This window comes from Prorops nasuta, unplaced genomic scaffold (genome assembly GCF_024137725.1).
Source record: "Prorops nasuta isolate Cenicafe-Biocafe unplaced genomic scaffold, Cenicafe_Pnas_1.2 PNAS00009, whole genome shotgun sequence".
Taxonomy (NCBI): Eukaryota; Metazoa; Arthropoda; class Insecta; order Hymenoptera; family Bethylidae; genus Prorops; species Prorops nasuta.
This window is the reverse complement of record NW_027116806.1, coordinates 6,307,656-6,332,254: the sequence shown is the minus strand read 5'-3', so window position 1 is coordinate 6,332,254 and position 24,599 is coordinate 6,307,656. Positions and strand designations below refer to the sequence as shown.

Genomic DNA, 24,599 nt, shown 5'->3' with positions numbered 1-24,599 from the left:
GCCCTCTCTTCTTGCGGGATCAACCCTCTCTCTACTCCTTCCACCGACTCTTATTCCATCGCTACCTCCCCCCTCCCCCCTTCCCTGGGGTGGTTCGTCTCCTCCATTTTCTCCTCCATTTTCTCCACCTTCTCCATCTCCAATGCAGGCGCAACGGATAATGGAGGAAAATTTATACGACTCTATATCGGTACGATAAAAAGACAGACGGGCAGACACAGACAGACAGACAGACAGAAGCGAACGGATGGATAGATGGGAGGGTGACCGGGCAGACGGCACAAAGGAAGGATTAATTTTAAATATCATATACTTGCTGAGCTAAAAGCGAAGGCGAGCAGCAGCAGCAGCAGCAGCAACGCCGACGAACAAGGGCTCCGCCGGGAAGCCCGGGAGGACTGATAAGTTATGTCCCTGCTAAGCTTCGCGCGCCTATCGCCCAAATCCACACTCCCGTCCTAAAAAAAGGGATGCGGTCTGCCAGTAATTTCACCACGCTCTCCCGGAATCATCGAGACTTTTTGATCAGCCGGCGATCCTCGCCATTTCTACCCTCGTGCGCGGCTTTTTTACCTCTCGAGCGTCGATGTATGTGTAACGAAAGATTACAACGCGTCCTCTTTTGCTTTGCTCTTTCTTTCTTCTCAAACATTTTACGCTCGATAAATATAAGAAGAGAAAAAAGATTTTGAAAAATAAAGCTGGAGCAACATCCTGCGCGTGTCGACCGAAACGTTAACACGAAAATGTTTCGAGATATTTTTGTCCCTCGAAGTATCTCTATGTATTTCGATACGCATGAGTCACAAAAACTAATGAGCTAACGGGCCTTTGAGCTTCTGCCAATCGTTGCGGATTTATTCATGGAGCTTCCAATATTCACTCTCCAAATTGTTTCACCGTTTTACGTAGCAAGCTCGTGCTTAGAGGGGCCCACGGATTCTTTCTATAAATTGGAGCAGTTAAGGTTAATGGTGCTAAGGTTACAGATTTCGTAGTGGTCGGGGGGTTCTTACGTACGCGCGCACATTAATATTCACGGTTCAAAGTCACGAAAGGAAGCGTCAATAACCACGAAATTGCGAGGGAAAGCAACGAAATTGCAACCTGGCTGGAAAATTCGTGACAAGAGGAGCGAGGATGGAATAGCGAAATTAACATGAATAGAGGTCGAATTGAAAGCCAATGTCGGTATAACTATATATTGAAATTAACGTAAGGCGGTAGAGAGAGAGAGAGAGAGAGAGAACCAAACGTCGTTATGGTTAAATCGCGTTTGTAAAAAAGCCGAGATTATTCTGGTAGTCCGACCATGCAAACGTATAAAGATGCCGAATGAGCCGAGAGAGAGTTTGAAATTGGATCCACGATGAATGGAAAATCGCGCGTACTCGTTATATTAATCGATGGATCTTCCTTTCATCGATATACATATATACGTATTACAGGAACTATATAGTTTATCGCAGAGCGATCATCGTCGCTTAATTCCCGATAAGGCTACCTTGTAATAATATTATCCCCTTGGCAAAGAGTTGAGAAAGAAAATGAGTTTCCGAGCGAGGCTGTCAATTACCTTTTCATCGCGCTCTCTCGTTACTTTTGTTCCACCTCGGGAGAAGATTAATTCTATCGCAAATAGTAGCGAGGAAGATTTCTATGTTTAATCCCAAAGTATTAACTGTCGGATGAAGCCGGATCGAGTTTCCCAGTGAAAAGTCAAAGAACGAAAGGAAGAGGAGGCGAGAGTGGCGAGGAATATGGGGTGGGATGGTCGAAGGGGTGGATATGGTCGGCCGGTGCAAACCGGCTAGGACGTCCAAGGACGTTTCTGGTTAATCGCGTTTGCGGGGAAAAAGCCGAATTAACGTTGGAAAAGGATGGGAGATTGGTAAGAGGTTGGTAGAGGGGGTAAGTTGGGAGGAGTAGAGGAGAGTAAAGGGTTATCAAGGATCTACGTATATTCTATACATGTACATATATATATATATATTTTATAATCAAACGAGCGTGCGAACGATGAACAGAGTTGTCCTTCCTTTCCGTACAAGCTATAGTATATATATATATATGTATATAACTGTGTATATACGTCCTTTTTTAAATTCTCCCCTTCTTCCTCTTCCTGTATGCATGGTAGGGATTGATATTCGCGGGCACACGGAATTTTTAACTAGCCCGGCAAGCCTTTAGTCGTTTCGCCACGAAAGCGCAGCAGAAAAGTTATGAATCTAATTTTCATCGTATTTGTGCTTCTCCCCTGGCTTGGCCCTTGTCCCAGCCGTTCTCTCTCTCTCTCTCTCTTCTCATTCTCATCCGCTCTACGGCAGTCTCCTCGGTCTCTACCTCTCTCGACGTTCGCTTTCGTGTAATAAAGCGCGCGGGTGCGCGCGGCTTCGTTAGGTTTTTATCTCGGAGAGAAAAAAATTAATTTGGAGAGACGCCGCTTTTTTACCATCCGCCTCCTCTTGAACCAGCCCTCCCCCCCCCCCCTCCCTTTTCCTCTCTCTCCCTTTTCTCGATCGTTCCTCTCCACACCCCTCATTGCCCATTATCCACCATGTATACACGCATATCATCCAACTGAATGTATCAATCGCGCGTGTATACCTATATATATATATATATATATATATACAATATAACTTCAAATATATACACGCAGCTTATTTCATTCCTTTTCACGATACAGCCAAAGATAAGCCACAGCAAATTTATTTATGGAAGAAAAAATTGATCAAAAGCAGTGTTTTTCATCTTAACGAGTTATTACAGGATCACTCTGGCATGTCGCGCTTAAAATAATTTATATACTATATAGAAAATAGATTGGTATCTCGATACACATTTTTCCATATAGCTGTGTGTACGATCGTGGCTAATATTTTTGTCTATATAAAAGAAAAGCATATTTCACGATTAATAATCTGTGATTTGTATATACTGTGGAGTCGACGGTATAACATTTTCAAATGCTATTGTTACCGAATCCATAAAACGGTGCATTATAAAAAGGGGTGGGTAACATACATCAGAGCAGTTACAGCTATAGCAATAACTTAACGACATTACTCTATATATCTCGCTTGACATTTTGCGCACGCGAGATACTACTAAAGACAAAATTCAATCGATGATCGAACTTTTAAGCAAAAGCCTTTCAGGGCGTGTATTTGGGACGTTTCTGTAATCGGTAATAACCGGTTTAGTAATAAAGAGGTAATTTGAAATAAGGGAGTTTTTCGTTACGGTTTGCGATTGTAATCCGATTGGCTTTCGTTTCTCCTTGAGTGGAAAGATGTATCGTGTTCCAGATCAGGCTGGCTCGACATGCTTCGTGTATACGTTCTAAGTCATGACAATACGCCATCGGCGTTCATTTCTATAAATCTCCGGTGACCCGATAAGAAAAGATTGCCTGCCGATGAGTTGGTCGAGAGTTCCCTGTAGTGTGTATAGCGCGAGAGCACCGCACAATCGGTCTAACCCGAGAAAGGTAGAGAGAGAGAGAGAGAGAGAGAGCAGCAACAATCAGCTGGGGTACGAACCCCGACATTAATAAATCGAAGGGCACGAGCTTAGAGAGAGCTTTAAGGACTTCTTCTTCGTCCCTCCCGTTGGAACCGTATAGCAGCTAGCACCGGTCGCGCTTTAGCCAGCTGGCTCGCGTGCTTGATAAACTACTATATTTAAAATCGTAATTACGATATAATCAGCAGCCTCGCCGTGACCAGATACGCATCTCAAGGTTTACGCGGGTGGAAGGAGGCCGATCGATTCGTTCGCGAGCTGAAAAGCCTTTTTTAAAAGTACGAAAAGGTCGAAGTACGAGAATCCGGTGTGTGTAAGGGGGTGGTAGCAGGTAGGGATGGCCAGGGTCACTAGCTGTGGGGTTGCTGCTGTGGCCAACGTAGAAAAGCAGCAGACCCTCCATTTTCTCCTCCACCCACACCGATACGCAGCTACATGCATGGAGTATAACGTATACACATGCACGCGACCGCCGAGTTTTACGCATCACGTAAAAGTTAGTTCCTAATTATTCAGATTTTCTAATTAATGTTTCAGCCGACGATGATGGAGCATCCGGGCCGTCTTTCGCTCTCCCTCTTTTTTCCTTTATCGTCTGCACTGCGCAACCAACCAGCCTCGTCCGTCCATATCAGATTATAACGGATTTTATATCTATATCAAGGTGACTGCTCGTGTCTTAGTTTTTTACTCCCATCCGTTCCTAGCGCTTTCAACGACTCCCCCCTCCACCCCCACCACCTGTGCTTCAAATTACAAATAAAGCTCCACGGACTCGCCAAAACTGTAAATATCGTATAAAGCTGAACAAACGATTCTCGATCTTTTTTCTCCTAAATAATTATATATGGTATTTAATTGTTTTATATACCGTGTGTCGAGGGTTATACATATATATATATATATATTGTTTGCGATAGTTACGAAAATTCATCAACGAGTCTCGCAATCTCTCGCTTTACTAATCGAGTTGCTCTATCGCGTTGTTCGTTATCAACTGGACCAACAAGCTTCGTGTATTTGTCGAACGATAAGTCGTCGTCGTGGAGCGTCGGGAGATGGCAGTGAGATCTTAAGCGCGCGTGAAATTAACTCTATATCGTTTGTCCTCTATAAGCGTGCTCCATATAAATATATATCAATTTCCCTGTATACCATACAATGGTGTCGCAGTCGTTTTCGTTGACAACCAATAACGACATACTTATATATATATATGGGAGTACGAGCACGTAGCTTCTAGAATATGAAAAGGACGCGAGCAAATATTGCGAGAGAAGTAAAAGTTTCGTGTCCAGTTTAGCGGAAAATCGTGGCGTGCAAATAGAGGCATCGTCATCGACTAATAGGCGCAATTCGTCCCCTGGACAAATTGAGGGGTGCTGCAGGATTTGCGCGTGCTCGAGAGGTATTTCCCGTGCGAAGATGGAGCAGAGTACCACGTATAGAGAGGGATGGGAGGAGAACGAAAGGAGTAAAGGGGATGGAGGAGCTCGAGACAAGGACGGTAGAGATAAATGAGGAAAGCTCGTAGGTGGAGAGCCCAGGGAAAAGGGGAGCTCGCTCTCTGTTTCTCTGTTTCTGACAAAATTCCAAGGGGTATGAGTTATTCCACGAGTTTCTATATTTTGTTCTACTTGAAACTTACGAAATGAATATCTAACGATATTGGCTCTCCCAACCGTCCTGCAAACCGCTGACCATCAACGGCGTACAGAGGCCTGGCCTGGGGAATGGTATGAGAGGAGAGCACGAGAGCCAGCAGCAAGACTGGCCAGTAAGCATTCGCTGCACCTCTGACCCACGTCATTTTCGCTCGAGTGCAAATATTCCTAGCTTTTTCCCCTTACCATCACCCCACCTTCCGAATCTCCCTCCCGTTTATTCCTACGAAGCTTCACGGTGACTCTCGTCAAACATTTTCTTCGAGGTAAATCGTTCGATCGTGGAAATTCAGTGGCATGAAAATTGTATCGCTGGAAAAATGTAGATGCATCAATGATCGTGACACAGCAAGTAGATTGGTGGATCGATGCGAGAAAATTTGCTTTTCCTCTCTGTCCGAGTGCGGAGTACTCGATTATTTGCGACGATCATAGAGAGTGTCGAGTATTGCGCAGTCGATAGCTCCTTATCTGGGTAATTATCAGTACATCTTCCTATCAGAACAAATATGGTAATATCGTTATGGATATACCTATCATCGGCGTTACCAATATGGCGGGCAGCGGTGCTCTCTACGCGGCTGCTTCGGCTATCTTTAAATAAGATCGTGCAAGCTCGATTGCAGTTTGCGATAAAAATTTACGCTAAAAATCTCTCGATCGTTATATCGCGGTCTAGTTAACTACCGCTTGAAATTTAGGGCTTGCATCGAACGTGCGATTACGGCATTGACCGCACGATTCCGCTTTTACACTTATACATATACGCGTGTATAGTGGTGTAGAGGTCTTTTTATATTCGCGACGTTTAAGCATATAAACATAACGGCTATAATTGGTGATTTGGGTTAAAGAATGGAGAACAGCGAGGAGGGGGGAGATAAGGAAAGAGTTGAATAACGTCAGCGATACCACGATAAGATATTGTTTTGGCAGAAAAGAGCTTTTGGTCGGAAGAAGAAGGAAAAGAAATGACTGCGGGATGGTGGTGTTAATGGTCGGATTATCTTAGAATTTGGTCAGGAATAAGACGATGAGACTCGAGACTGTAAGAGCGGGGGACATGAGAATAAGGAGGAGACGAAGTGTGGGTATCGCGTTCTCTTGGTTATTTCTTGATCTACCGCCCTCGGTACATTAGCCAACTTGTTTTGAAACACTCGCGAGCGTATTTGCATTGGCAGCAGTGCACCACGGAGTCTCTCTTTCATCTCTCCACACCGCCAGAGGCACTTTTGCCCTCTCGCTCTCTTTTTCTCCGCGTGTCTCTTCAACTCCATGACTACATTGTCAGGTAGCGCGCGAAACGCACTGAAAAAGACCACCTCTCTTCTTCGTCCTTTTCTCTCGTCTCTCTCCCTCTCCCTCACTCTAACGCACACGCTCGCCTTCGGAGGAGACTACCGTCTAATTTGCGAACTGTCCTTAATTGAGCGGAAAACCTATTCGAAAGGACACATCGTTCCTGGAAGTTTAATCAAAGCTTGCGTGAATTAAAACTTGCGCGGGAATTGCTGCTCGTCAGACCCAACGAAAACATTATCCCTTCCTGCCTTGTTCGCCAGGTATCAAGTTTTCCTCCAAATTAAAAGGAAACCAATTTAATGATCGTAATTATAAATACTTCGTCATTTTATGATTAAGAATTTTATTATGTATAGTCATGATACGTAACGATTCTGTCGTATATATGTTTGCTTAGATATATTACTGAAATTCTTTAAAATATTACACACTCGAGAGAGTCTAGGTAAAAACTGCCTTGCGACTGCTAATAAAATAGATTTCTGTTTACGTAATGTGTCTCATTCTCTTGACATCCGAAGAGATACATGATTTTTTATCTGCTTCGGCATTATATTATGCAAACAAAAGATGCGTCACGCATACCGTTCAGATATTTGAACAAAGCTTATTCCAAGAGTCGAAAATTACAAGAGAATTAGGTATAGATATTTTGAGTCTTGGGATATCATCAAGCGGATTTAAAATGTACTATGAGTCAAACGGAAGCTGCCTGGTTAAACGCCGAAAGCCTTATCGCTATTTCTATATATAAGTATTATTTTAAATGTGTATCAATACAGTATGTATACATGTACAGGAGTTTCAATGAAATCATTCTTTCTTTCCTCTATCGTTGAAATTCTTTCCGGGAAAACACGGCATCCGCGAGTATATTTGCCATTTTTTCCTTATTCGAATCAAACATTTCAATACTTCCCACTCTATTACACACTCGACTAATTAAATAAGACACGGGATGTTTTTAGAGCTAAAAATTGATTAACCCGGTAATTCTCTCAAAGGACATTTTTGGAGAAAAAATCGACGGTATTACTTATTCGTGGTAGGCAATAAAAGTGATTCCGGTGCTTCTCATGGTGGGAATGTCTTCTCAATAAAGACATTGTCTACGGAGCAAATTCTTATCCGTTAAAAGGCGTCGAAGGGAAAATGTCCCGGACGGGAAAGGAGCGTGGTGAGAGGCGAAAGAAGAGAAAACAAGGATGAAGAATGGGGTGGTAGAAGGGGGGAGGGGTGGGATCGGAGATTATCGGCTGGAGGATTACAACAGGCTGAAGCTTCGAAGCAAACGATTTTGCTGGTAAAGAAGGGAGGTGGAGTGGAAGGAGGGCCGAATATAGAGACGACGAAGGGGAGGTGGGGGACTGTTATTGGCTCTAAGGAGGATACTTATTGAACTCTTAGCGGCGTTTTTATCACTCCTTTCTCACACCAGGCGCATTAAGTGTTTTCGGCTTTGTTTAAAGCTTTTCAACCCCCCCCCCCACCCCCCGCGCTCTTTCTTATTATACATCGTTAACGGACCATGCTTCTTTCTATTCTCCTCTCTTTACCCTCCTAATTTTCTCACCCCCGTCCCCTCCCTTTCCTTCACGGTATCTTACGATATTGACATTGAAATTTTAATTATTCCCCGAAGACACTGCAGGCTCTGCACAAGCTTCGTACCTCGATCTCTTCTCTATACCACTTTAAAACCAAGTTACGGTATAGCCGCAGTTGCGGATGGAAATTCTTTGATGCGTGAGATTATTTTGAGAAACTATTCGGAACGCACGGTCTACGAAAAAATGTTCGAAAGATTAATAGTCATCGTTATCTTCGATCATCCTGGTCGTAAGGACAGATGTGAGAGTCGCGTAGAAGAAAGGAAGTTATTATAAGAGGAAAAAGAGAATCTAGCCCCGTGGGGTTAGTCTTACACGCCTTCGCAGTCTCGCAGCTATTTTTGTCCGAGTCAATTGATGCTGGGGAAAGCATATAAACGTTTTTCACTATTTAGCTTTGAGCCCTCGACGTACAACGAATAAAGTTATCACGGTTAAGTTCAAGAATTTTATCAATCGTAAATTCTAGATTAATATAGCCAATCAAGTATGCGTGTGTGTGCGTGCGTATATGTCTCCCCCCTCATTCCTTCTCTCCTCTCATGACTAAATTAACCAGAGAGGACACCTATACGGTTGCAGGCAGGCTGCTTCGATAATCACCGTGATTTCGACGGGACGAAAGTACACCGGACCCACTCGGAATCTTTGATGCGCACACTTCCACTTGGCACGTTGCTAAGAATGCCATTATAAACTTTACGACTACTTTCAACCGAATTGGATGTAATGTAACTCTTTGAAGCATGCTCGCAGGACATCTACGAGTGCCATTTGGCCAAAGAACCGTAAAATTCTTGAAAAAAATATTCAACGCTAAAATCGTAAAACTTTTTTTCTCTCCCGACTAAACGCCTATAAGCTTCTAATGAAGCGAGTAATAGGCGCGAAGGTTCAAACTAATATTGCAAATGCGGTATATTTAAGGACAATTAGCGGTATTAATGTCCATTTCAACATGCGTTCCCTCCACACGTTAAACGAACGTGGATGTGAAGAACTGCACAAAGAGCGGCTCTCCGCTCTATTTTTCAAGCGGCTAATGCTCCTTCGTTAAGCCTTTCAACGACTCTCCGAGAGCCGATCGCTGCAATAGGATATCCCGAGCAGATGCGACGAGCGAACAAAAAATCTAAAGTGCAATGTGAATGAAGCGTTTCTCGCGAATCAAGTAGGTGAAGAACATTCGTATATTAATGTATCGATCTTTGCTCTTTCACGCGTGTTCCACTTCGAGCGTATACGCATATAAATACGCCGAGAGGAAATTAATAGATTTTAGCTGATGAAAGCATGAAAAGTGAAAGATGCGAGTGTATAATATACATATATATATATATATATATATATACAGGCGAGAATAAAAGGAGGATGGAAAGAGCAAAGAACTTTTTTATTTACGCGTAAAGAGTTTAATGCGTACACGTGGGGGATTCCTGGCTGCTACAGAGTCCAGTGGTAGCAGCACAGCGACGCTCGGTGTGTATACGCAAAGTGTAAGCATGCTTCTGCTGCTCTTCTACGTATGAATTCACACCGACTTGTCGAGCAAACAGCAGACTCGCATGGTTAGCGTCGCTCTCCTCTCTCGAACGCCGCATGTGCAACAGTTTACCAGCACGGAGCCAGCTAACCTACCAGCCTCCCTGCCATTCGGACTAAAACGTACCTGTGCTTTTCAGGATGCGTCTGATTTCACGCCTTTACACGTATCTTTCGAGGGGACTAATGTAGCGCGTGCGTGTGTGTATATATAAACACTGACAGAGTACTCGTAAAAACGTTAGAGAATTTTTCTTTGAAATGGAAAAAACACGATATACCACGAGATGAAATTTGTTGGAAAATTTCCTTCGTTTGGAAGGATGACGAAGAAGATTAAAATTGCTCGCTCACCTCTTTATCCTTGGCCTGCAGCTCCTGCTCGAGGTTGCTGTTAGGCGTCCTCCTGGAATTACTGACATCGTGCCCTTGCTGATGTTCGCTTCCCTGCGCAGGTTGGGACAATTGTTGCCCCTCAGTCTTGGAATTGTTACCCTCGCTCGCCGCGGAAAGCTGCTCTTTCAACGCGGACACTTCGTTTTCCGCCAAGGTCGCCCTCTGTAAGGAAAAAATTGCAAGGGTCGTGTCAATTGACATTTTGGATCGCTGCACACTCGTTTATACTTATTCCACTAGCGCGCGTATATAGCACAAGACCGGTAGCCTATTCTCGTATTCACCGGCTGCAATTAATCCGAGGAAAGTGTGCTTTGAGATCGCTGCTGTTTTGAGAAATCGGTCTTGCACAGAGGTTATATCGGTTTGACGAGCGCGAGTTATGCTCGACGCCGCGTGGCAAATCGACGACAGGCTGAAATAAGCATGGGTTTCAATAGAGCGGCAGGCCAAGAGTTTCCTGGTACGGTTAATAACAATCGTAAGTGCAGTGCAAGCATCGCACAAAGGCACCGTCATCTTTGCTAGCTGACTCGATCGTTAAATTACCGGTTATGTACCGTGCGACGTGAAATCAATCAATTTCGCCGGTTGTGCCTAATTTCCCCAATGCGAATGCTTCGCCGAGAATAGAAACCCAGCAGGCTCGAAAAGTTCTCCGGTGGAATCCGAAGGAAGGAGTCACGCTGCTGTATAATGTAGATATATTTGTTGAAAACGACTCCGAGGCTCGAATTACCGGGGATATAAATTCGGAAAAGAAGTTTGCGTTCCTCTCGTTCTTTCGCGGAGGAAAAAGGACGTAAAGTTTTTGAATGAAGAGCGATTATGGCATATACGGATGATAATACGTAAAATTTGCGGTTTCTTTCTCTGCAGGCGGCGATCATTTTGCTGGGCAGGAAAGGGGTTCCTCGATGGCCCGATACACGCTTTGTTACGGCTACAACGCCAAAGGCGCTGGTGGTGTAAGGCATGGCAACGGAGGGGAGGATTACCTTTTTAAACTTTCCCCATAAAGTATCTAATAAATATTGCTCGCGGGCCCGTTGTTCTGCCCGGATATTAATTATAGATGCTTTTATATTCAAAGTAGCCGGAGCCCTCGACCCAGGCCACTCCCACCCCTCTACCCCGCTACATTTGCAACAACCCCTACACGCAATTCCTGCCCTCCTCGATATCTCGATCCACTCTTTCCCTTTTTCTCCCTCGACTCTATTCACTTCTACTTTCACCTCTCTGTCCCTGCGTCTTGTCCCCTTCTCCCGATACGCTATATATCCTCGCGCGACGCAAATCCTGCTCGGAAGGATTCGCGCACCAGTTTGCAGACTCGAGAGATAGAGAGAGAGAGAGAGAGCGTGACCAAAGGGGTGAGCATCGATCGTTCGAATCAAACAGGTTATAAGCGGTGCTCTCTTCTACCTGTGCCAATCAGTTAACCACTGGTTACAATCTATCGAGATTTTTCCTCTATTCGTCAAATTAATATACCGATATGGAAAACTCATGGAAATATATATATATATATATATATATATATATATATATATATATATATATATCTCGATAAAACACTTGTCATCGACTCGTCAATCGCTATTTATATAAAAGGAATCATTTCAGGTCGAAGAAGAAGAAGAAGCGATGAAAGTGGAGCGAGAAATATCAATGCGTATCGATCGGTTGATGATGGGACGTATGGTGCACTATGAATTGCCCGTAGGCTCATAGTGGGGCAGAGGGGTGAGAGGGGAAGACGGGTTGGTTAGTAATGACCCATTGTTTCCTGCAAAAAGCCTTGACGATGTTATCGATAATTACGAAATGATACGGGAAGCGTAAATACATATCCGAGCCGGCCGCGCGGTACACAATAATACACGGCTATTGGAACTGTGCGGCGGATACGTGTATCGATAGTCGCCGCCCGGTAGCATTCTGGATATATCCTTTGTCACGTGAAAGAATATCTCACGTGGCTGATTTATCTCGCCGATGAGAACGATTGCGGGGATCACTGAGCCTGTACATTAATATGCGCGGGAAAATTTCTTTTGCTGACGATGGAATATGGAGAACGATGAGACATCGTTCTCATCAATAATACTGCTCGATCGTGGCTCGATTATTATACTAAGAATATAACGAAGGTAACTCGAGAGCCTATCCGGCTCCTCCGTCTCTCTTAGACATAGCTGACGACGGCGCATTGCATTGATTCCGCTTATGTCATTCATCTAAGCTTATCATTAGGGCATTAGGATATTTGGCCGGAAGCACGCGAAATCGTTAATACAAAGGTCTTTCAAAGATTTATTATTTCCGTTATTTACAAAAAATTCCTCTGCTTTTATTGTCGATCGAGACACGTGTGTATACCTGGTGTAAAATAAATATACATATATATTTTAATGTTAAAGAAACAGTCAACAATTGCGGTATGCCATGGTCGCATATATTCGCCGGAAATCATATTTTATAGGAATGAGAAATTCATTTTAATTTTGGAAGAGTATGGCTATACAGTGTATATCGTTCTCGCGTTCATTCGTGTGGGAACATTGAAGCATGTGTTGTAATAAGTTACTGCCAAACTCGTCATTAATTTAATTGGTTCCATATGTTAATTAATGACCTCAACATATGTCGAGATATACATATATATATAGACCACACCGATATAGGTAACCTATGGATGGCGTCATTCTGGGAACAGGTATCGGGGTGAGAATGCACGTGTTTATCATTAGATACTGCACTACGATGTTATCGCTTTTCTATCCCCCCCCCCCCCCCATCAATTTCCTCCGAGTCTCTCGTCTCTGCTTTCTCTACTCCCGTAGCATGATCAGAAATCGCTGATTGACCGATCGTTGCAAATTCTATATTCGTATTCATCGATATTCGAGTCGAGTCGCGTCGCAGCTGTATAATCGGTGTAACAGTGCAGAGGATGGAGAAACGAGATGTATGGAGAACAAAGTCCTTCAAGATTAAACTATACATATATATATATATATATATAGTAATAATAAGTAAAACAGAATGTCATTTTTAAAATTTAAATTGAGTTGTTCAATAAGATTCCACGTGGAATTTATTGGAGAAGAGAGGAAACGCAAATTTTGATGAGTATCCGAAATGAAGGAAGAAATTTCACAGCGATTCCGGAGGATGAGAAAATTACTCTGTTACGGGCAAACGATCGAAGAACGAAGGTCGGCTCGTGAGAGACGCGGAGAGTTAGAGGAAGGGAGAGAGAAATAGACGCTGTCGTTCGCGCCTATCATTACGAGATGCTACTGCCAGCGTGTTTCAATTCAATCGTCCGACAGCATCGATTACAGGTATATTCCACGTCGAAGCAAAATTGCGAACGACTGGGCTGATACTCTTTACCTCTTGTAAATTAACGGTTATCTTACTCTTGCATACTCAGATCGAAGTACTTGCATATATATATATATATATATATATATATATATACGCGCGTTGCCCTTATCCCACAAAAGTTCAACCATCTAAACTTTGCTCCGAGCAGGAGTTGGCAACAACTGTCAAATTATTATAATAAACGTTTACAACTCTGTGTGATATTAGATCCAACGAAACATGGCAGAAACAGCTTCTCTGTAAAATTAACGCTTCGGGACAGTAAATGTATTTTAATGACAGTCGAATGATTAAATGTCCAATATATTTCAAAGTTTTTTATAATGACACAGTAACACGTCAATTGGCGCAATCTACGTTAGGAATCTAAATTGTGGCAGTATCCGGTTTCGTTCGAAACGAGCCAAGGCCAAAGATCTTACATCTTTTTTGTTGCGCGTCTCTTTGGTCGCGTTCTAAATTACGCTGATCGCACAAATTAACGCTTTTAACGAAAGTCGACCATCTGGCATTTAAATTTGCACCAATCCGATATTCGCTACGTGGTAATATTTGATTTATCATCATCCTCCTCCTCCTCTTCCTCATCATTATCATCATCATCATCATTATCATCAGTAAAAGACTCGAAATATCGAAATACGTTTTAGCAATCTTCCTCGAATTTCATAATTGATTCATCGTAACCCAATATGTGTATAGGTAGCCAGGAATATATAAGGATAAGATACTTTAGCGAAATCGAGAAGTCTTCCGAACGCAAGCAGAAATATTCAGGTATATATATATATATATATATATATATATATCGAAGTTTGATTAATGTGACGTCGAACATTCGTGGGATACACGCTACGCAAGTAAGAGGACACTGCGACCTACCGAGCGAGCATGGTGATAAGTCCAACTCGCCGAGAGAGAGAGAGAGAGAGAGAGAGAGTTAACAAGGGGAGGGCAGAGACAAGGATAAAGTTGGATGCGTGCAACACAGCTGGCATAGCGTCGAGTGGCCCGGTTGTGCCCCGTCAAACGCTCAGCATTCTTTCTATGCTCCGGCCGTACAATCCGAATAGTTCAACCTCCCTTCCTCCCTCTTCCTATAGTCATCATCCTCGCACTAACACACTCACCCCACTCGGCCTAACTGGGACCTTCTATTTTTGCTTTTCCCGCGCCGGTATCACCGACGCACCGCTCCGTTCCACGTTCTCCTCACTATCCACTCACAGTCCCCTTTCCTTACAATAATAAAAAATTAAATAAACGCGAGAATTCCAAAGCGCTGGAAGTTTTCCGCGAATTTTAATATCCTCCCTATTAAATTTTTAGGCCCTATTATATTTTCAAGACGGTTGATCGACGGTCCTCCTCGATATAATGTTTTATATATATACAAACAATCTTATCACAGGAATTTGACGAAGATCTTTTTAAGTTTCCAAAGTACGGAGCTATTCTTCCCTAGTGAAATTCAGCATTGTTTATTCTTTATTATTGAAGCGGGGCAGAGGGATTGTCGCGGAGAAAATCCAGGTAGGTGGAAATGTGGGAGAAGAGGGGAAGGAGCTTTTATAATGTTTCGAGGGGGTAGAAAATAGCGGGGGGGGGGGGAATAGACGGATCAGCCGTTTATGACTGTCTGCGGTGTTATATTTTTTGAGGGAACGAGAAGGGAAGAGCCGTGGAAGAGACGTACGCGATATTTCAAATTTTCTCATTACACCACGAGGTGTGAATGATCTCCTCCTGTGGCGCGCTTTTCTTCGCTCCCTTTCTCGCACCGCTGCACCGTATACACCGCCTCTCTTTCGTAATGTTGCTTATCTCGCTCTACTTTGCTCTACACGCCTATCGTTATCTTTGTTTCGCTCGATGCACGGGGCGCCCTCTCTCCATCGCCGATACACCCTGGCGCCATTCCATCCTCAACCCCACCCACCAATCACCACCCCAGAACCCCCTCTTCAATCTCACACCAAGCAGCCATCAGAGTGAACCCCTCTTGTATTTATTATTAAGATATCGACCGGCGCTCTAAGCCCTGAGTACTGCCTTGAATATGAGGCTCGAAACACTCGAAATCACGCGCGATTCGTGCTGCTTCTAGTACTCCTCGCTTCATACTTTTTCTCTTTTTTCCCCTATATACCTCCTCAGGTACCTCTTCTACTCGCTCTTGGTTTTTAACTTTATCCATATCACACACACACACACACATACAGAGAAACAAGAGTGTAACATGTTTTGAAAAAGAGTAGGCAGATCTTGTATGAAAATAGAGGAGACGCGTCCGTGTATATTTATATTATATAGATTTCCCTTCGAGTATTATAAATCTTTCAAAATAAAGGTTCGAGGGAAAAAGAGAGAGAAAAGAAAAGTTTCTCGTGCGGTATAGATTGCACCGACAACGTTTTTATTACCTATTCCTCTTTGCGGGGAGGGAAAAATCCATCTACACCATCTACAGGGTCCATTAATCGTCGGACAATAACGTGGCTAAAGCCATAACGCGTTCTCAACGAGACATTTTTTCGAGGGTCATCGACCACCTCCTCGTCGTCCTGTCGTTCGCTTTGCCCTGATAAAGCATGTGTGCTTCGAGACCGTTAATGGTTAAGAACGATCGCGACTCCACGTGCCGAGGTTCTCCCGATCTAACTGGTTCCCACGTGTACACCAGCCATGTATTTCTATACACTACCAAAACGATTGACGACTGGAAAAAAAAAATTACTCCAAACACCATATTCATCCTCTGTATCTCAAACTTAACACATATACCACATCATTCAACTCGCAACAGTGGTCAGAAGTTTTACGGTGTAAGTCTGTAAAATTGTACGGAGTTTATTATTTTCGAGGAGCAAACGTAGCTTTCCTCTTTGGGGTGCGCTACAAAGCATTTTCTTCAAAAGGAGTAATCGATTGGTGAACAAGATGAAGTTTGTGGGTGTTGAAGAATGTATAAAGGTATAAAATAGCGAGGGGGAGGGGGGAGTAAGGGAAAATATTGTCGAGAAAGGGAACGGACTGACGAAACGGTTTACATGACAATATTTAAGAAATGTCAATATACTTTGGGATGGGGAGGGTTTCGGGCAATCGTGACTGAAAGGTTTTGGACGAAAGTTGTTCGCGGCGACGCAACGATACCACGGGGCCCGGTAGCTCGCCGGGAACTAGCCCCGGGGCATCGGTTAAAAAGCGAAGGAACGTTCCCTTTGATGTTCTCCGCTGTCCTAATGAAAAATTAAAGCCCCTCCTTAAACATCATTAGACGCGAGCACTCTTTCAAGTTCGTCCACTCTCTTTTCTCATATCTCCTCTTTTCTTCTCTTCTCTCGCGACCCTATCCCCCCTTTACTCCTTTGTTTTTTGCAGGCCCTGCAGCTAATCTCGCTATTTTTCATGTGCGCCATTTCTCCTTAATCCATCGTTGCGCACCATCGCTTTGTCTTTCGGATTTCGACTATTCTCCTCGAGGTGCCAACTGTTTTCCTTCCGAAATTTTGCACTCTTACACCCCTGATCGCAAATAAGCGAGAATCCACCCACGGGTATGCATAGGTATATATACCACGAAATATATTCAGACGAGCCGAGACGAGAGTCTCAACCACAATAAACAGGACAGCAGTGCTCATAGTTTTGGAACCAAAAATCATTATTTATGCTATATACACTGTAGAGCTTTTACGAAACCAAATGTGATAAAAAACCGGATACATTCCCACGCACAATATAACGATAAATCACCAAGATAGGGGGAGAGGGAGGGAGAGAGATCAGTGATCATCTGTTTCGTGGAGAAGGAATAGCGTTCTTGGGAAGCGTCGTCGTTGATTTCCACTTCCAAGGCGAACCAACAAAAAATCACCCTTTGCGGTCTTCACGGGACATCGGCTTTTTTTAGCCCTCCCTCTCGAGTTGGACGAGCTTGCGCGCAAAACACAGGGATCAGGAAAGAATAGAGACTCCAAGAGCGAGTTAAATAAACGTGTGTGTGTATTTCGGTAATAAATATTTACAACAAAAAAAAAAAAAGGAAGAGAAAATCAACAACACTGCTATTGCGTAAGCACGCCAGTACACAGGCACAGTAGTGACACAGAGAGAGGGATTTACAAATTGGCGACTACTGGAGGAGGGTGGGAAGAAAAGAAGGAATAAGGGATAAAATTATTGCAATAAATTTGGGTTTTGGTGAACGACCGTGCGTGTAACGAGAAAAATGCTGGAGGCTCGCGTTGGTCAGAAGCGCATTTTGCCGCATGGACAATGGGAGAGTGAATAGAGCGAAATCGGCAAAGGGATAGTGAATGCGGAACTGCGAGAGTCTGACGAAGGGGTAGATGGGCGAATGGGGGTGGATGGGTGCTCCAAGTGACGGAGGTGGAGGCAGAGCAGCGAGGGCTGACGGGAGAACGATTGTTGAAATTTGCATGAATCGATCACGATTGTTTGGCCGCGGAATGAGCACGCCACCACAGGAGAAATAATTCGCAATCCGTGTGCAGGCCGAGCAATCGAGTTACCGTTTGCCATTTCGATTCTGCTCGGTCCAACGGACGACAATGGCCCTCCGCCAAAAGCGAATCATCCTTGTGATCCGTCCTGAGAGAGAGGCGTACCACTCGCGCGTCACTATTCGTTTGCTCGCGTGTGCAGAACCCTACGCGACACAATCTCCACTGTCACGAGTCCTCGTGTTTGCCCACCTAACAAAAATTCCGTTAACGTCCACGCTTCGCTAAATTCATCCATTTCTATTAATGTTCCATTATACTTTCGACCCTTAGGACGTACTCTCATCCGTTCTTCATCGATCACTCCTCGATATTCCAGCAGTTCCAGATTTTCGCCAATTCTGACAATATATCCTATACATATATATATATATATATATGGTGATATAAATACGTGCGGTTAATTTGAAATTATTGTAACGTAAATCCCATTCGAAAGCAGTTAACATTTGGCTCCCTCGACGTTAAAAAGAGGAAATGAAAAAAAAGAAAAAAACAAACAGCAAACAAACAGTGTACCGCAGGTACTGCAATGACGTGTAATTTGCTAGTTCGCTTGATTCTCGTAACAGATTCTGTTTTCACGTTTCGTTGTCATAACTGCGAGTAACAGCATTATTATCGTCATTATTTCCATAAATCAATTACGTTTGTTCGCTTGGAATAAATATTATGCGCTACTGGTACATTATAAATGTAACTTATTTATATATCAAATGGTAATCACTATTTCGGTAAACAGCGCAGTGTTCTATATCTAAAAACACTGTAATCGTATAAATGTTCGATCGTTGGGAAACAATGGGAGCAATCAGGGCTCGAGCAAAGAGATATATTCATTTGAGCGAAAGTACTGAGAAATAAGAATAGCTGAGAAGTGGCAGCAATTAATGATTGGCATTGAATGAATTTCTGTACTATTGCATATCTATTTGTTGCATGGAGCAATAAGTTGTTAGATTCAGAATTGAATGGTGGATTGGGATAGAAGGATTTAAAGGGAGTAGATGAAGAGAGAGAGAGAGAGAGAGTGGCAAGTACTTTCGACAGCAGGATTTCTGTACCTGAATCTGCACAATACGAGCTATATTTTTACGAAACTGCCACAGGGGCCTAATGGCCGGAGCTGGCTGTACGAGAGGAAGCTAGAAAGTAACGGGAGAGGAGTGGAGTGAAGAGAGAGAGAGAGCGAGAAAGATAGCGTGTCGAGGGGTAGGGGGAAGAACAGGGATTTGGTATAGACGTCATTGTTTCCGATCCACCCCCGGCCAGCTTCAACACCCCCAGCTATCGTGGCGCGTCCGAAAACTACCCCCTTAAAACAGGGTGCCTGCCATTCAAGCCACTTTTTCATCTCTCCTGTTTCTCTTCCTGCGTTCTTCCACACATAGATTACAATATTACGTCGCGACTAGTCACTCGGCGTGTACAGGCTCTGGCACCGCCGCCGCCACCGCCGCCACAGCCGCCGCCGTCGCCACCAACGCGGCCCTCTGCCCTCCTATTGGCCAACCCGCAACGACTCCCTCTACTCTTCTCCTCTGGCACACGCCGCTCTCTCCCTCTTTCTCTCTGCATCCACGCTGTGCTGATATATACGCGCACTTCTGATCATAACATAAATTTTAATGATGGCCCTGATGAAAATATAAGAACGTCTCGATATTTATGGCGTCTGTCCCCAGTATCGTAGCACCGCCAACGCTTGTACCTCCCTGACAGTAACATCCGACAGCCTGTCTTTTCGACGGATTATCGAAACAGCTGATATTCTCACTCGCTCGCAACCCTCCAATCTCTAATTTCTAGTTTTCGCTGCGGAAATTCTATTTCTTCCATCGCGAGCGTATATGAAAATTAATCGTTTAGAATTAATAATATTTGGTACTTGTGCGTGGCTGATGAGCTCGAATCGTATACGAATGGACGATATTTCTCATTTGAAACTCGATGGAAAACGTCTGAAAGGCACGGGTGAGTGTTCCTCGGCAACTTAATAAGAGCTTTCCTTCCTGCTTCTACGAATTGGCCTTCGTCGCACTTTTGACGCTTCAGCCTGGAAATCTTTTGATTCCCATCTTTTTGGAGGCTTTGGAAACGTCGATGCGCCTCCGCATGAAAAGGGGTTCCTTCCAGGGCGTTCCCTGATTGGGACGATAAAAGAGGTCCCCGTGGCAGGGCAGAGGAGTGGGAGGGTAAAACACTAATTAGTTATCAAAGGGCGCGGAAGGGTTTGGTGACAAAATAGTAGATCCCGGAACGAGGGCTGCTGCTGCTGCTTCTCCGTATTCCATTCCTCTCCACCCCCCTCGTCGCGTCCTTGCTCTATTTGCAGGAACGCACCAACACACACACACACTGGCGTACTCCTATACCAATACAGCCTCGAGCAACTAGCGGCATAACCCCAACCTGCTCTCTATCAATCCCTCCCTTATTTCTACACTTCTACAAGCTCCTGCGAGCTTCCCTCCCCTCACCCCAACCAACCCCCCCCCCCCCCCCGCGAAGCACCATTCTCCCTCTCTCCCACCCTAATTCTCAGTCGAGTTATCCTTCTTCTGTCTTTGGATGGCATCCCCCGTGCCGGTATCTTAATACTCTCGGGAGGACCGACGCCAGGACGGTCCTGTATTGATTTTCGAATCATTAATTCTACGTCTAATCAGAACTTGCGCGATATATTGGGGTGCTGCCGCTGCCAGCCTGATGGCACGAAGCTGCCGAAACGAGATGGAAACCGTGTTCTTGACTCGACTCGAACGTCAAACTCGAACGCACAGCCGGCATGCATGTCAATATGTGCAGCTCTGACATATTTCTCCGTACTAATACACGGCCAATGCTTCCTATTAACGTCAAATCGACTGCTCAAAGTCGATTCCTGCAATAATTTTTACTTTTTGCCCCGACGAAATCTCTTTTTTTTCTCTATACATTATGCTTCGATTCTTGACACAATTACATAGACACTACCACATATGTGTCATTACTTATTTTTATCTCATACTAGTAAACAATCCTGCGACTCGTCTGCTAAGCCAGTAATTGCTACGCTTTCTCGTATATATATATATATATACGTTTATGAATTTACCATGGCGCGTCATTGACCTTGCGCGAGTTCAATAAGCTTGAATTAGAATCTATTATAAACTGATCGCGTAATTCGCGCGGAGCGTGCATAAGAAACGTGTACGAGAGAGGCGAGTAATTATAATAGCGCGATAAAAGGGTGATAACGTACGGTGCGAGTGGGTGTAATTATTGGCCAAGTTCGATACCGGCTGAATAACACTGACTCGGCCGGTCTGTGTGATTCTTTTGACTCACGACAGCTGCGGAGACAGCGATTTGGAATCTGCGAAAAACATTGGTACGAGATCAAAGCGATTCGAAGCGAAGTAAAACGCTCGGTATAAAAATGAAAATACTACGAACGAACGAACCTCTGACTCATGCAACGCACATGCTGTGCCCTGGATAATTTAAAGCTCTTTTTGGATATACACGCACAGGCTTCTTTCCACGGTGACGTGGATAAAGCAAAAAATCTGATACAATTATAGCAAGAAGAGATTGGAAATATATATATAGCATACAGGATTCTTGAAGCGGTAGTATTAGGTATGCAAGATTTTAGCACGATTAATGAGCTTTGCCTTTGCAAATGCAGAGATCGTAGAATTTTATTAGTTTGGAAAAGAGTCGTCAGCGTAATCTTTATGTGGCGGTTCACGATGGTGGGAATTGGTAAGGCGACGGGATATATTTAAAAACGTGGAGTAACGTTAAAGGCGATGTTAAGAGGCGTCAAGTCCATCGAAAGATGTATCGGTTCCGGGAAAAGGTTCCCGTGTGGACTGGTGTATATCGTCGGGAATGACACTAATTATAGCGATGACTAACAGTACCGCTAAAGTCGCTGAAGTAGCTCTGTAGTAGAGCACGAGTAGTCCAATGGTCCCGCCCGATTCGCCGCGATTCGCATTGTCTCGCAATTAGCGCGGATTCCGGGGCCGATAATAAAAATTAATTGCCGACGCGCCGAGGGAAAGAGTTATGGTATTCGTTGTCTTCGATGCGATGAACGCGAGATTTCAGAGGCACAAAAGGACCGACTTAAATCCGGTTCATCCATCGCCTTCCCTCTTTGCTTAGGAATCTGCCGGTAAACAGAATCAAGAATATCCAATAAATTCTTATCCATTATAATAATCGTATCGCGCCACGGAAGCAGAGTTTAATCCCTATTATTTCTATTCATGAATAAAGTGATTTTTACTTATTTTCAATATTGGTTTTCGCCACTCCCCCCTTCAGGTACCTTATTGCTACGAATTCTCTCGATTTTAATAGGTGCTACCCATACCCATTACTGTGTATATATATATATATATATATATATATATAGCTATAGAACACTCCTGCACAATTTGTCCAATTACATTTATGCTTCGATTCAATGAGTATACGGAATATAATCGAATCGAAAATCGATTATTTACATATTATACGAGAGTAATTGTATATATCGCTTAAATGTAAAATTCATTCATGGTACCAATACTAATTAGCCGAAATAACGGAATCTCCAGGCAAGAGATTTTCCACGACGATTATCCCGCTGCGTGTAAGAATGAGCTTTGAGAGCTTAGCACTGGAAAATTGCCAATTTTCTCGATAATGAAAATTCTCATTGCGTTTAATTCAATTCCCTTCATTTCTTCCCGTTGAACTGTCACCTCGAGCTTAAAAGTAAACATTATTATTGAACATTCATTATTCGCCTTATAACGTCAACTTTTTTCCTCGCTTTATTTTTAATCTATTATATCTATATACTATACATAAAGCACATATACAAAAGTATAATAGCTTGCAGTCGAATTACTCCCCCAATTGAAAAATTAATATCAGTGATTAAAATTGACACGGTCGTTAATTATTAACGATGCGCGTTTATTTTGGATTTAAAAATCACACATGAAAAGATGTCACATACCGAATCTTGCAGTCTGCACGAAATGATCCGTGGTATTTTTGGCGAGTCGAGCGAAAGTATAACATGCATATATATATATATAGTATATAATCTAATTCAGATCGAGCTAATAAGCTTATCAGTGGGATTACAAAGTTGGAGATTTTTGCAAATCGCTGCCATACGAAGGAACTAATAATAAGAGACTCGGGTACCGTTCGTTAAATAGTCGACTATCGGCTTTTTATCGTACCTAAGGATGTGTTAATATTTATACTCGCAATACGTGCGTTAAACTGTTTGTGGCGCATAGATAGAGAACGATAAATCCCAAGGTAAAATTCTCAACACGTGGATGTTCCAGCTTCCTGCGAGCGTCGTCGCCGCGGCTCTTCTAATCAGCAAACAATCGGAATGGTCGTTAAGATTCAGTTCGCGGAATAGATCCACGGCGCCAGTGAAATTTTTCCACGGCTAGATCGACCAGGATTCGTTCACGGGCAGATTTATTATTGTAGAGCAATAAAGGTAACGCGTATCTCACGTGTATTGACGCACGCAGTCTTTCTCATCCCCCCCCCCCCCCTCCCCTCTTCTCTCTCTCTATCACTGTACATATGTATATATATATATTACAGTATCTATAACTCGAAGGCGGCTTAAACTCGACTGACTGGCCTAGGGACGAAACGATTTACGATCGGGCCGAAACGAAAAGTCACACCCCAAAATCACACCCGCTCTCTCTCCAAGCTCATACATTACGATACGCTTCAATCTTTCAAGCTCGTTAATTTATAGAAACGCAATGACGAATATGCTACTTCGCTTATAGCCGCAGTCATAATCCTTGAATGATCCAACTAAAATTATGCTTATTTCCCTAACAGCGAAAATTTATGAAAATTTTAATCGCTCCGGAAGATTAAACATTTCTACAATTCTTCATCCCTAAGGTATAAATAGCTGAAAGGGAAGTTATTCGAGGTTCGGATGGTTTTGTTTTTACAAACTTGGACTAATAATAGACATCTAATATTGCTCGAAGTATCGGGACAAAGAAACGTTAATTTTACTCGCGAGCCGTATCTGCCAGCCGAATCAATGAGTCATCCGTAGCCAAACTTGGTTGATTATTACAGGCAGTGCTTGTATGCTATATGTACGTACAACCATAACACGCTGCAAATATTGCTGTTGATGATCGCCGATCTCCCGGTCGCCATAAAGCACCCCAGGAGTCATTACAATGCGGAATATATAAAAGAAATTACAAAATCTATAATCCGTATATACTGCACATGAATAATTACACAAATTTGACGAGGCGTGTGTAAAAAATATGGAAAGTTTATGATGCGCCTATGTGGGTAATGGTTGTAATATCTTTGTGCAAGTAACTGTCGAAGTTTGTATACGCGTACGTGTATAATCTTGAATGATATCACACTTGCGAATCAAATGCACCTATACACGTAGACGCGTAACGTATGCAAACTAGGAGGGGTACGTATATAGGGTTCGACAGTCGAAACGACCCAACGTATATATAGATGCAGGAAGACGAGAATCTCCAAAACTGTAAGAGATATTAAAATTTTGCATAGGACCTTTTCGCAGCGTTCTACAATTTGTATTC

At 43.4% G+C, this 24,599-nt stretch overlaps 1 protein-coding gene across 5 annotated transcripts in view; it reads right to left on the bottom strand.

The window, feature by feature from the left end:
- The window catches only part of cut (homeobox protein, cut), a 111,291-nt gene that overhangs the window by 43,808 nt on the left and 42,884 nt on the right, over window positions 1-24,599 (bottom strand). For all 5 annotated transcript variants that reach the window (XM_066731671.1, XM_066731674.1, XM_066731675.1 and 2 more), the window contains exon 3: window positions 10,007-10,210. In XM_066731671.1, the coding sequence (XP_066587768.1) occupies window positions 10,007-10,210 (204 nt within the window). The remainder of the gene's footprint in view (window positions 1-10,006; window positions 10,211-24,599) is intronic.